We start from the raw sequence: 14,168 nt of genomic DNA, 5'->3' as shown, positions 1-14,168 counted from the left end.
AATTGTATTCGAGGTGACTATCTCATTAAGCTGGTTGAGAGAATGCCAAGAGTGTGCAAAGCTGTTGTCAAGGCAAAGGGTGGCTACATTGAAGAATCTCAAATATATTTAGATTTGTTTAACACTTTTTTGGTTACTACATGATTCCTTCCATGTGTTATTTCATAGTTTTGATGTCTTCACTATTATTCTACAATGTAGAAAATAGGAAAAATAAAGAACATTGGAACTTTTGACTGGTACTGTACATATGCAGACATTGATTTAAAACCTACAGTTGGAAGATTACATACACCTTAGCCAAATGCATATAAACTAAAATTGTCACAATTCCTGACATTTAATCCTAGTAAAAATTCTCAGTCTTAGGTCAGTTAGGATCACCACTTTAATTTTAAGAATATGAAATGTCAGAATAATAGTAGAGAGAATGATTTCTTTCATCACATTCCCAGTGGGTCAGAAGTTTACACACACACTCGATTAGTATTTGGTAGCATTGCCTTTAAATGGTTTAACTTGGGTCTAACGTTTCGGGTAGCCTTCCACAAGCTTCCCACAATAAGTTGGGTGAATTTTGGATTCCTCCTGACAGAGCTGGTGTAAAACTGAGTCAGGACTGTAGGCCTCCTTGCACGCACACGCTTTTTTAGTTCTGCCCACTATTTTTTTTATAGGATTGAGGTCAGGGCTTTGTGATGGCCACTCCAATACCTTGACTTTGTTGTCCTTAAGTCATTTTGCCACAACTTTGGAAGTATGCTTGGGGTCATTGTCCATTTGGAAAACCCATTTGCTACCAAGCTTTAACTTCCTGACTGATGTCTTGAGATGTTGCTTCAATAAAACCCCATAATTTTCCTTCCATGATGCCATCGATTTTGTTAAGTGCACCAGTCCCTCCTGCAGCAAAGAAACCCCACAACATGATGCTGCCACCCTTGTGCTTCACGGTTGGGATGGTGTTCTTCGGCTTGCAAGCGTTCCCCTTTATCCTCCAAACATAGCGATGGTCATTATGGCCAAACAGTTCTATTTTTGTCTCATCAGACCAGAGGACATTTCTCCAAAAAGTACGATCTTTGTCCCCATGTGCAGTTGCAAACCGTAGTCTGGCTTTTTTTAATGCCGGTTTTTGAGCAGTGGCTTCTTCCTTGCTGAGCGGTCTTTCATGTTATCTCGATATAAGTTTTCCTGTGTATATATACTTTTGTACCCGTTTCCTCCAGCATCTTCACAAGGTCATTTGCTGTTGTTCTGGGATTGATTTGCACTTTTCACACTAAAGTACATTCATCTCTAGGAGACAGAACGAGTTTCCTTCCTGAGCGGTATGACAGCTGCGTGGTCCTATGGTGTTTCTACTTGCGTACTCTTCTTTGTACAGATGAACGTGCTACCTTTCGGCATTTGGAAATTGCTCCCAAGGATGAACCAGACTTGTGGAGGTCTACAATTTTTTGGCTGATTTATTTAGATTTCCCCATGATGTCAAGTAAAGAGGCACTGAGTTTGAAGGTAGGCCTTGAAATACATCTATAGGTACACCTCCAATTGACTCAAATTATGTAAATTAGCAATCAGAAACTTTTAAAGCCATGACATAATTTTCTGGAATTTTCCATGCTGTTTAAACACACAGTCAACTTTGTGTATGTAAACTTCTGACCCACTGGAATTGTGATACAGTGAATTGTAAGTTAAATAATCTGTCTGTAAACCATTTTTGGAAAAATGACTTGTGTCACGCATAGTAGATGTCCTAACTAACTTGCCAAAACTTTAGTTACTTAACAAGAAATTTGTGGAGTGGTTGAAAAACGAGTTTGAATGACTCCAACCTAAGTGTAGGTAAACTTCCGACTTCAACTGTACAATTGCTCAACAGGCAAAATAGTTTTAGATGGCTTTTTTCACTCACACGTCATTTGCTCAAGCTCACACGCATCCATCCCTTTGCTAAACTCATCCAGCAGTCCTTACTCACTGAGGTGTGTTGACAGCTAAAAATAAGAAAGAAAACTAAAAACAGCTGTGTAGTAGTATGACAACTTTTTTTTTAGGATTTATAGCACTCATTACGTAGCATTTACACATACAGATCTCAGGAGGGTGCTGATGATGTTGGTAGGGGGTTATTCGCTGGGGTAGGTGCATCCTTGTTCTCTCTGTAGCTTGTGTTTTGGTGGATTGGGGGCAAGGAAGAGGGTTGTCTGGAGTCTGTATGAAATGTGTCACTCCCCTCTCCGGTGCCCCTGCCTCAACATACCCAGGTCAGTTCAGCACCGCCTGGATCTCCATCTTTTTAACTCTGGCCAAACGGATAGGGGCCATGAATACCCTGGGGAGAGAGAACACAGTGCACAATTTTATGCTGAACGGCACATGCCTCTTGCGGAGTTGGCGTGCTTACGCCCAGGTTTTCATTGAATTTAATAGGAGTTTCTCAAGGTTTGCAAAAGTTACGTTTCTGGTGTCGCAGGCCAGTAAGGAAGCAGCACCCTCCTGAACAGGGCAGGCCCTTACATAAAACACATGTGTATTCCTCAGAAAGATAAGCTCAGCAGTACCTCAGTCCATTATTGAGTCAATAAAAGCTGTGAATGAGCAACAGAGGCATGGGTTTCTGAACAGTCAGGTGTACCCAGCCAGGAGTGGCAGTACATTTACAGTCTGGAATAAAAAAAAATAAAAGGCCAGCCATAACAGAACTATGAGGTGATTTAGAGCAGGCACGGAACACACACATATCCAAGCATCTGAGGGCTATATGGTGGCAAACTGACAAGGGTTATCATCTTATATACAGGTAAATCCATAAAAACAAAAATGACTTGCATCATTAAGGGCAATAAACTTGGCAAAGCAGGTGGTGTACAGCAGCTGTAGTGGTGGATGTTGTAGCTCAGTGAGGATATTTTAACCACGAACTGACATATAGGGCTGGTTTTCCAGACACAGATTATGACTACAAGGAGAACCTCCACTGAGAATGCTTTAGTCCAAGACTTAAATAAAAAAAAAAAAGGGCCAATGCAGCAGTGTTTATCTCAATAGCAAATCATTTCTCAGTAACAATTAAGTACTATGGATGAATATTTTCCCCAAAATCTACCCGCATTTCAATACCAAGAATAATTCATATTTATACCGAGAGTGTAACGAGTGTGCACTGAGAGTCGGGGAGCAAGTTCAGAGAGTGAGTGTTTTTATGAATAAAAGAAACAATGAACACGAAACAACGCACCGACATGAAAACAGAGTCAATAACACCTGAGGAAAGAACAAAAGGGGAGTGACAGATGTAGGGAAGATAATCAAGGAGGGGATGGAGTCCAGGTGAGTGTCATGAGGCGCAGGTGCGCGAGACGATGGTGACAGGGGTGCGGGATAATCAGCAGCCTGATGACCTAGAGGCCGGAGAGGGAGTATACGTTGCAGAGAGTCCCGGGAAATACCACAAAAAAAATCTTTAAAACAAAGATATGGTTACTTTGCCAGAGTTCTCCCAATATATACATAAAGATTTCACCGAAAGTGAAACTGATATTTAGTAATGATACAGTAACTTTGATCGCCAGTGACATTGTTGTAAAATTGCGAAAGAGGGAGTTCATAAATTATGAGCATTATTAATTAATTCAGGCATAGAGCACACCCCGAATAGGCTATAGCGTTGTCGAATCATACCAACTTTAACGGCGGTCAAACAAAAGTCAAAATGCTCAAAGTTGACAGAATATCTCCTATTTGGCAAAATCAATATTATTATTATAATAATAGTAATAATACAGATCAGCTCGTGAAATAATAATAATAATCCACTTGAGCGCTCATATGGGCAGCAATAAGAGACAGTGCAGAGAAGCAGGATAAACGTTACAGCTGTATTTTGACATGCATAGGCGAGACATGCTTTGATAATGCAACCTATGGATTACAGAATAAAGTTAGGAATTTTAATGTGAGACAGGAGTCAGGATTTTGGGTTTCGGTGGGATTGGCACAATAGGAAAATAGCCTAGGCTTGATATTTTAAAAAAGGCTACAACGCAAGTCAATATAGAAATATACACTGGATTTAGGCTACATTATTGCACACTAAATGTTTCTGATCAGTGATAGCTCATTTATTTTTTTGCTCATCTACCACATGTCCTGCCAGAGATCAAATAACCAAATAGAGATTCAGTGACACAAAATCACATTGATTGATTATCAGACAAGTCACAGGCTTTTGGTTGAGAGTAGGACAGGCTACTACATGAGTGAAGAGCAAGCAGACTTGTTCAAAAATGTTATCAGCTAATATACAGTGGCAAGAAAAAGTATGTGAATTACCTGGATTTCTGCCTAAATTGGTCATCAAATTTGATCTGATCACAACAACAATAGACAAACACAGTGTGCATAAACTAATAACACACAAATTATAGAATGTTTCATTGTCTATATTGAATACATCATTTAAAAATGAACCCCTAGGCTAATGACTTCTCAAAAAGCTAACTGGAGTCAGGAGTCAGCTAACCTGGAGTACAATCAATGGGACGAGATTGGAGATGTTGTTTAGAGCTGCCTTGACCTATCAAAACAAAACAAATAAATAATAAAAATGTAAAAAACTAAATTTGAGTTCGCTATTCACAAGAAGCATTGCCTGATGTGAACCATGCGTCGAACAAAAGAGCTGGAAAGGATTACAAAAGGATCTCTAAAAGCCTTGATGTTCATCATTCCACGAAATGTCTAGAAATGGAGGAAGTTCAGCACTGTTGCTACTCTCGCTATGAGTAGAGGTTAAGAAGAATCCTGGAGTCTCAGCTAAAGACATCTCTGGAACATGCTAACATCTCTGTTGAGGAGTCTACGATATGGAAAACACTAAACAAGAATGGTGTTCATGGGAGGACATCATGGAAGGAGCCACTGCTGTCCAAAAAAAAAACATTGCTGCACGTCTGAAGTTTGCAAAAGTGCACCTGGATGTTCCACAGCACTACTGGTAAAATATTCTGTGGACAGATGACACTACAGTTGAGTTGTTTGGAAGGCACACACAACACTTTGTGGAGAGAAAAAAAAGGCACAGCACACCAACATCAAAACCTCACCCCAACTGTAAAGTATGGTGGAGGGAACATCATGGTTTGGAGCTGTTTTGTTGCCTCAGGGCCTGGACAGCTTGCTATAGTCAGTGGAAAATTGAATTCAAGTTGATCAAGACATTTTGCAGGAGAATTTTAGGCTGTCTGCCTGCCAATTGAAGCTCAACAGAAGTTGGGTGACGCAACAGGACAACGACCCAAAACACAGAAGTAAAATCAAAAACAGAATGGCTTAAACAGAATAAAATACACCTTCTGGAATGGCCCAGTCCTGACCTCAACCTGATTGAGATGCTGTGGCATGACCTCAAGAGAGCAGTTCACACCAGACATCCCAAGAATATTGCTGAACTGAAACAGTTTTGTAGAGGGGAATGGTACAAAATTCCTCCTGACCATTGTGCAGGTCTGATCTGCAACTACAGAAAATATTTGGTTGAGGTTATTGCTGCCAAAGGAGGGTCAACCAGTTATCAAATCCAAGGGTTCACATACATTATCCACCCTGCACTGTGAATGTTTACACAGTGTTTTCTGTTTGTCTATAGACTGTTTGTCTATTATTGTGACCTAGATGAAGATCAGATAACGTTTTATGACCAATTTATTTGACCACACAACAACTGCTTTAAATTAGTATAATGGTTGGATTCAACTTTAGGAGTTTCAGTATAAGCAAGAATTTGATAGATGCCTTCAATTGCATTAGCCTACTTTATTCCAATATTTTCATCATTCAGTTGCGCATATCTAAAAGGTGAGTTTCCATTCTCTGCGCTTTTTCTAGGCCCAATGGCTGTTTCCTCACTCCATTGCCGCCCGCCTTCACTGTGTTGTTCTCAACACCCGTTTTAAATCAATATAGCCTACTGTTTACTAGAAGTCTGGCTTTTCATTTTTTTCCCCCCAGGTTCAGACTCATTTCATTTCTGTGATGGTGGAACAGGCCTGGGCTCGGGCTTCTGCTCACCGGGCCTGGATCAGAATAAAATTTTCAGGTCTAATTAGAACTCTAAATTGCATTTGGGTCTTGTGTGCAGTCCGGCAGTTTCAATTATGCATGTGCTTTGAATTTATGGCGACTTTGTGTGAACTAAATCCACGAGGCTAAAGGCTTCCATGTGACAACCTGTTTAGATAATGCGCCATTACATTTTTAGCCAATCTGCTGCGGCGCATGTTTTGTATTTTGTGGAATTGCATTAGTGCCACATTGGGGGGAAATGTTGTAATTTCCCAGGTCTGGTCATAAAAACAAAATACATTTTTAAAAATCAGAAAATGTGAAGAGTGGTTATGGGATCCAGGTTACTGGTGTTAATACCTTTTAAGTACACACACTCATAAGTTTGGGTCACTTAGAAATGTCCTTGTTTTTGAAAGAACAGCACTTTTTTTGTCCATTAAAATAACATCAAATTGATCAGAAATACAGTATATACATTGTTAAAGTTGTAAAAGACTATTGTAGCTGGAAATATCTAATGGAATATCTACATGGGCCTCTGTACACCTATTATCAGCAACCACCACTCCTGTGTTCCAATGGCATGTTGTGTTAGCTAATCCAATTTTATCATTTTAAAAGGCTAATTGATCATTAGAAAACCCTTTTGCAATTATGTTAGCACTGCTGAAACTGTTGTTCTGATTAAAGAAGCAATAAAACTTGCCTTCTTTAGACTAGTTGAGTATCTGGAGCATCAGCATTTGTGGGTTCGATTACAGGCTCAAAATGGCCAGAAACAAAAAACTTTCTGAAACTCATCAGTCTATTTTTGTTCTGAGAAATGAAGGCTATTCCATGCGAGCAATTGCTAAGAAACTGAAGATCTCGTACAACGCTGTGTACTACTCCATTTCCAGCTCGAATAGTCATTTACAACATTAACAATGTCTACACTGTATTTCTGATCAATTAGATGCTGTTATTTTAATGGACAAAAACAAAACAAAAAAAGTGTGCTTTTCTTTCAAGAACAAGGACATTTCTAAGTGACGCAAAACTTTTGAACAGTAGTGTATATACACACAAAAGTATGTTGAAACCCCTTCAAATTAGTGGATTCTGATATTTTAGCCACAAATCAGGACATACAAAAAAAAAAAATTGAGCACACAGCCATGCAATCTCCAAAGACAAACATTGGCAGTAGAATGGCCTTACTGAAGAGATCAGCGACTTTCAACGTGGCACTGTCATAGGTTGCCACCTTTCCAACAAGTCAGTTTGTCAGGTCTGCTCTGCTAGAGCTGTCCCGGTCAAATGTAAGTGCTGTTATTGTGAAGTGGAAACATCTAGGAGCAACAACAGCTCAGCCACGAAGTGGTAGGCCACACAAGCTCACATTTGGCCCTTTCCTGTTTCAGCATGACAATGCCACCGTACACCAAGCGAGGTCCATACAGAAAGTTTGTTGAGATCAGTGTGGAAGAATTTGACTGGCTGGAAACAGAGCCCTGCCCTCAAACCCATCGAACACCTTTGGGATGAATTGGAACACCGACTGCGAGCCAGGCCTAATCGCCAACATCAGTGCGCAATCTCACTAATACCCTTGTGCTGAATGGAAGCAAATTCCTCAGCAATGTTCCAACATCCAGTGGAAAGCCTTCCCAGAAGAGTGGAGGCTGTTATAGCAGCAAAGGGGGACCAACTCCATAATAATGCCCATGATTTTTTTTTATGAGATGTTCGCCCGAGCAGGTGTCCACATACTTTTGGTAATGTAATTGTTTTTAATAGCAGAGAAGCATAAATATGGAGCCCCCATGCACTTACCACAAATACCTTGTTTGCGGTATTGTACATTCCTCTCAGCTAATGACGTTACATTATCTACATTTTTGCTCCAAGACGCTGGCAATTTGAAAAAAAATGTAGCGCTGTAGTTTCAAAACTCTGTGGATAGTGCTAAAAAAAAAAAATTGTCAAAAAGAAACACAAAATGGCTTCTTAGCAAAGGGCAATTTCTCAAGCAAGAATTTTGCTAGGACTGTCTGGGAGTGGTCTGAGGGGGAAACTGAAAATGAGTTGCGCTCTATCCAACAGCTCGCAGATACAGTGCCCGTATAGATCACAGATTACTGCAACTGTACATAGCCCACCTATAATTTAGCCCAAACAACTACCTCTTTCCCAACTGTATTTAATTTTAATTTATTTATTTATTTTGCTCCTTTGCACCCCATTATTTTTATTTCTACTTTGCACATTCTTCCATTGCAAAACTACCATTCCAGTATTTTACTTGCTATATTGTATTTACTTTGCCATCATGGCCTTTTTTGCCTTTACCTCCCTTCTCACCTCATTTGCTCACATTGTATATAGACTTGTTTATACTGCATTATTGACTGTATGTTTGTTTTTACTTCATGTGTAACTCTGTGTCGTTTTATCTGTCGAACTGCTTTGCTTTATCTTGGCCAGGTCGCAATTGTAAATGAGAACTTGTTCTCAACTTGCCTACCTGGTTAAATAAAGGTAAATAAATAGACTACATAATGAAATTATTATGGACAAAAAGAGTGAAATTATTTGTATTTGTCAAACGGCAACCAAGCATCGATCTCAATGTCACAAGGTTAAGACCCTCAATAATTATTGGAAAGGAGCATCAAGCTCATCTCCGTGCACTTTCACCACCCTGTGAAGCTCATCATAACTTACTCAATCTGTAGCCTAATAACATCAGTTTCATACACATGCTACGTTAGGTTATGTTAAATACTGTACCCCTGAAAACCAGAAATATCCACTTTCTGACAATGGCTAGTAGCCTAATAAACTGCATGCTTTCCCGAACAATCGGTCTGTGCTACAATTCAGAGCAGAGATCTATTGTGTTTTCCACACATTCTGTAACTGTACAGTAGTGGCAACGCCTGGAAAATCAGAGAACTTCACTAACAATGTACTTTCGTGACAACAAAAAACACTATATTGAATCGGCGGTTTCAAAGTCAGCCATGAAGAGAGATGTTCTTATCCACATCCAAACGTGGCACTGAAAAAAAAATTACATAAAAACCTCAAGAAATATTGTAATAACTACTCACTTCTCACACAAGAGGCCCGATGTTTAAGCAGATAACAATGAGGAGTGGACGTCACCTTGTTTTGAGTCAAGCCAAACTTGGTTCATTAATTCATACATACCTGACTGTAAGTCACTACTGATAGATTGCTTTGGAGCCCATTCGATGCTCTATTTACAGCATTGTGAGACAGTCCGTTTTGATCTTGCTGGATGGCGTCCTGCGTGCCCTCCCAGGCTCCTCCAGGGTCTTTCAAGTTGTTGTGGTCTCCGGAGTTGTGTTTGCTCTTCTGTGGTGAGGCGAAGGGGTTGAAGTCTCCCTCCACGTTGCGGTGCGGCTGCGTGTTGAACTCTGTCTCGAAGGAGGACAGCTGCTGTGTCACGCCCAAAAGGCCCCCCACCTCTACACTGAGGATCACCCAGATCACATCTGTGTGGACGGAGAGAGTGACACCCACCAGGAGTTAGGGGTGACGTGTTCTGTCCAGGAGACAGAGTGCTGTGAGTTAAATACCCCAATGCTCAGTAAATCAAGGATAAAAAGTCAAGTTGACCAATTTCAAGACATTGATTGACCACTTAAAAATCTTGAAAAAGGACTACACAGCTAAACAGTTGCACACAAATGTATAAAATGATTCAAATAAAAACTAAAAACTGCAGAGGTTAACGTGTCTGGATAATTTCTAGAATGAATTACACCCTTATGGGGAAAAAAACGTGTCCACAAAACAGTGCATCCGCGCTGTTTGGGACCTACCTCCGTAAAACAGTCCTGTGGCTGTGCACATCCTCCATTGGCCCTGGTACATGCCAGGTGACACAGGGCTGTGCATCTGCACACTGACATCTGAGATCTCCTGGGGGTCTAGACAACGCACCATCACCATGTTGATGTGGCCAAACTGGTCCCCTCCAATGTACTTCAGACATACCCCGGGTGGCCAGGACTCTGCACCTGTGAAACAGACAGACAAAGATATTTGATACACATTTTTAAGACACAAAGCTCCCTTGCCAAACATGCAGTCAGTTACCTTACCTGCACCACACACACGTTTACAGGCCAGTGGTTTCCTTCCGGGTCTTACATTGCAGTGAAGGTTTTTCTTCTTTTGTGACTGAATCATACGTATGGTGATATGAACTGGATGAATAAAAGGTAACCCCCACCTGTATTCTGTATCCTCCAGGTCTTTGTGAACGGTGTGTCGGGGGGAACAGACTCTCCCTCACCAATCGTCACATCCTCCAAAAAGGACATGGATGGTGTGTTGATGCTGGGACTCTCAACGTCATAATATGCACCGATGGCTGCCTGTAGATTCCTGTTTTAATGGCAAAAGACATTGAGGAGAGTGGGTGAGTCAATTCCATGTTTAAACTAGGAAGTATTCAACATGATCTAGTTCCTGAAACTACTTCACAACAACCATTTAAAAATATATATATTTAATAAGTATCTTGCTGATAATGATTTTCCCTGGCAAAAATATGAGTCAAGGTCATTTCAGGGTTGTTTTATTTTGTTCAGTGATAAAGTCGTGATCACTAGCCTACCGTAGCTCACTACCAATCGAATGACGTCATCATATCACAAACACTCACTAGCTAGGTGTTCAAAAATGTACTCCTAGAGCTTGCACATGGTTGTTTAGCTGGACCACAAAAAAATACAAGTTAAATGCGATGGAAACCCATTTTCAGCTCTACTGATGTTTTTTAAAATTGTATATATTAAAAAAAAATGTTTTATAGGAAGTGTGCCTACTACGGTATTGGCAAGTGTTAGCTACATGGCATGTATAGCCTGCATGATTAAATTATTATGGACCAAAGAGCAAGATCATTTTTATTTGTCAAACAGCTGCCAAGCATCGATGATCATGTCACCAGAATTAGACCCTCGATATTTGTTGGAAAGGAGCATCAACCTCACTTGCGCCACCTTGTGAAGTTCATCTTAATTTGTTCAATCTGTAGCCTAATAAACTGCATGCTTTCCTGACGAGTGGTCCATGACTCCCAAGTTCACTTCAATATGATGGTTATTATATCAATATTTGCACATAAAAGCATTTCCACCAGCATTTCTCGCATAATTCACTAACAACAAAAAGATTCCACCTTGTCTATCATGTTTTGTTGACAATCGGAAAGTCCATCAAAAAAATGTTTTTAAAAAATGCTGTTTCCATCAGACATGTCATGACATTTTTTATCCAACATGTACTTTACTGGCATAAAAATGTTCTATGGAAACCTGGTTACCGCTGCCTTGTTATTTTTCATACGATATGACTTTACTCACATAAAAGCTAGATGGAAGTGTGGTTATTGAGGTGATTCGATGAATCTGGTCCAGGGAAAATGTTCACTACATTAGTTTGAGCCAGGTGCCCCAGTTCAAATCAACTGGGAGCTGGTATATCTCCGACTTCCGATAGTGTGATCAAGGCAGCTGGGAAAAATAGTTTTGAACGGTCATCCAACTCAGAATTCCAAGTCAGAACATCTGGCATCTCTCTAGAAGTCCGACTTGAAGATCAATGACCCCATGATTTTACCTAATTATTTTCCAAATTCCCAAGGTGCTTTCAAGACAACTGGGAACTCTGAAAAATACGAGGTCAAGTCATGACTTCAGTGCTCTTCAGGTCAGAAAGTCAGAGCTCTAGAAAGAGGCCCAAATTCCTGAGTTGGAATTCTGAGTTGGATGACAGTTAACATCGATGTTTTCCCAGTTGGAGCTCGTTTTTTCACGTTCACAGTTGTCTTAAACGCACTGACGTCAGAAGTCAGAGATTTCAGAGTTCCCAGTTGTTTTGAACACAGCATAATGAGTAGTATTCTGTGTTTACACATGCAAACGTGATTGCATTTGACAATAACGTTGTATCTGCCTTCCCAATGAAAACTTGTTTTAATGGACAATATATGTTGTATGCACCATGCTGCCTGGTTGACAACATGACCGAGCAGCACAGATTACTGTTTATTTGAGAAAGGCTCTCCTCCCTCACCGCTTTTGCCCGTTCACGGTCGCGGTCCATAGACCGGTCCCCCTTAGCATAATCGAATCAGCACAATTTTTCTGGCGTTAGCTACAGTTTCACATAACTAACGTAACTATTGCCGCGTTCACATACTAATCGAAACTAGGAAACTCGGAAAAGTCTGACTCGTTAACTAGTTCGTTATGCATGTGCAGCGTTCACCGAATAAACTAATCGGAAATGTTCGAGTTTCGACTAGCACACGAACACGGCATTATTCCCAGCAATGACATAGCCAAATACAAAGTATCGGCACAAGTAGATATAGCTATAACTACATGAAAGAGAACGAGAGAGACACATACAACCACAATAAATAACAGCTAGCTCACTCTGGCACTAGTCCAAATGTAGCTAGCTACTAGCCAAGTTAGGCCCCATATCCACGAACTCACCAGTTGGTCATGTCAAGGAAGAAGGCGCATCCTGCCGGGTTGAGTTGGAACCCCAGCAGTCTTTGGAATTCTGAGATGAGGACATCCTTGTCAGTGGTGCCCATACAGTTGAATTTCTGCATGAGCTCCGGGTCCAGGTCTATGTCCATGCCCTCCATCGGCAGGTCTACCGTGGCAGCGACGGCGGGGTCTCCTAATTTAAACCGAGGCCTTGTCCAGTCATAACAACCACTCCAACAACAATACATTTAATACGCATGGTGGAGGGCAACGTTTGACGTCGGTGCAATTGAACGTCACCTTGCGTCGCGGTGTGTGAGCCAAGGTGTGGACACAGAGTTTCTAAACCCAGAGACGCAAAAGCGCAAGCGTTCGAAGCAGACTAAGTAGACCAGGCCGGGGTTTGGGGTTGGAGAAGTAAATGAAAGAAGTGAAAAAATATTACTTATTTGTTCATTTTCTAAAGGCAATACCTAGATTCGAGACAATGTCTTCAATGGATTAACGTGTTATTACTCGAAATTCGTAAAAAAAAAACACTGTATCGAAGCGGTGCCTTTTGCGTTGAAGGCCTGCACATGCGCAGTTCATCGCGAGGCGACCGTTAGCCCAATGACGTTTCCCGCGCATGCGTTTGGCTAGCCAACGTTGCCATGACATCGCCTTCAAGCGTGATCGGGGATTTCTATTGGAGAAGCTGTTTATGCACAGATAGAACAACGATACAGATATTTCACCAGATGTATAAAATGTGAAGAATCCGCTTGGCGTTTCCACTCACTACCAAATATGGCCGGCAGTGGGAGACGATGGAAGGAGATGGATTTTGGCTGAAATTCAGCAAATTTTCTAATCAATGAAACATTGGATCTCAATACAGTTTTCTGTTCCCCCAGTTAGAATCCGTTATGAACAAAGTGGACTACGTTTTTCAGACTTTAACCTTTGCCAAAGTTGCAAAAAATTGCGGAGTCCAAATGCGAATTGAGTTATTGCACACGCGGAAATATGCAGATATATACAAGAAGGATCTAGGCTAATTGGATCTCACTGGCTCGTGTTTGGCTCTGCCCACCTCCTTGCTTGTTCTGCCCACTATGACTAATGTATTCCCATTAGAAACGACAGGCTGTGGTCTCTTAGTTTAGTCATAAACATATTTGGTTTGAGCCTATCTTCACACTCTTCTGTCAAATCAAGCTTTATTTATACAGCACCTTTCAGACATGGAATGCAACACAATGTGCTTCACAGGAAAAATATATATAAAAACAATGGAAATAAAAACTGCAATATTTACTACATAGGCTATATTATTTCAATTATTTCAAGGCTAGCATACAAATAAATACATTGTGAAGCATTTGCAAATGTGACACAATAGGCTGGTAGAGATATATAGCGCTCAGCATTTAAATAACATTTCCTTGTATTATATGATTATAGTCTATATATTGCGCTTATAGGCTGTGACTTAGATAGAATTAAATACAAAGTCAACAAAAAAAGACGTATTAGTGAATTTGAATTCATTTTTAGAAACATAAGTTGGGCCAGTGTCTGGCTACA

At 40.6% G+C, this 14,168-nt stretch overlaps 1 protein-coding gene across 2 annotated transcripts; it reads right to left on the bottom strand.

Annotated features, from left to right (window-relative positions):
• Positions 1 to 2,037: 2,037 nt before the first annotated feature.
• On the bottom strand, positions 2,038 to 13,183 carry LOC109890822 (protein ILRUN). Of its 2 annotated transcripts, none has more exons than XM_020482868.2 (5): positions 12,600 to 13,183; positions 10,322 to 10,476; positions 9,909 to 10,106; positions 9,271 to 9,578; positions 2,038 to 2,341 (listed from the first exon to the last, which is right to left on the bottom strand). In XM_020482868.2, the coding sequence occupies exons 1-5, from the start codon at positions 12,845 to 12,847 to the stop codon at positions 2,306 to 2,308; spliced, it is 945 nt and encodes a 314-aa protein (XP_020338457.1). In that variant the 5' UTR covers positions 12,848 to 13,183; the 3' UTR covers positions 2,038 to 2,305. The 2 variants fall into 2 exon arrangements, with proteins under 2 accessions (XP_020338457.1, XP_020338456.1); XM_020482867.2 differs by lacking the exon at positions 2,038 to 2,341 and adding an exon at positions 8,622 to 9,118 and having other exon boundaries at positions 12,600 to 13,171.
• Positions 13,184 to 14,168: the final 985 nt, after the last annotated feature.

The sequence above is a fragment of the Oncorhynchus kisutch genome, linkage group LG5 (assembly GCF_002021735.2).
Source record: "Oncorhynchus kisutch isolate 150728-3 linkage group LG5, Okis_V2, whole genome shotgun sequence".
In the NCBI taxonomy this organism is placed as follows: domain Eukaryota; kingdom Metazoa; phylum Chordata; class Actinopteri; order Salmoniformes; family Salmonidae; genus Oncorhynchus; species Oncorhynchus kisutch.
The sequence above is the reverse complement of the archived record's forward strand: the minus strand, read 5'-3'. Positions and strand labels throughout refer to the sequence as shown.

Excerpts from the sequence above, each read along its gene's own strand:
- LOC109890822 (XM_020482867.2), bottom strand. The coding sequence starts at position 12,847 with ATGTATTGTTGTTGGAGTGGTTGTTATGACTGGACAAGGCCTCGGTTT. Across the intron at positions 10,477-12,599 it reads TTCCTTGACATGACCAACTG|GAATCTACAGGCAGCCATCG; the intron begins GTGAGTTCGTGG and ends CCATTAAAACAG. Across the intron at positions 9,579-9,908 it reads CACAGGACTGTTTTACGGAG|ATGTGATCTGGGTGATCCTC; the intron begins GTAGGTCCCAAA and ends CCGTCCACACAG.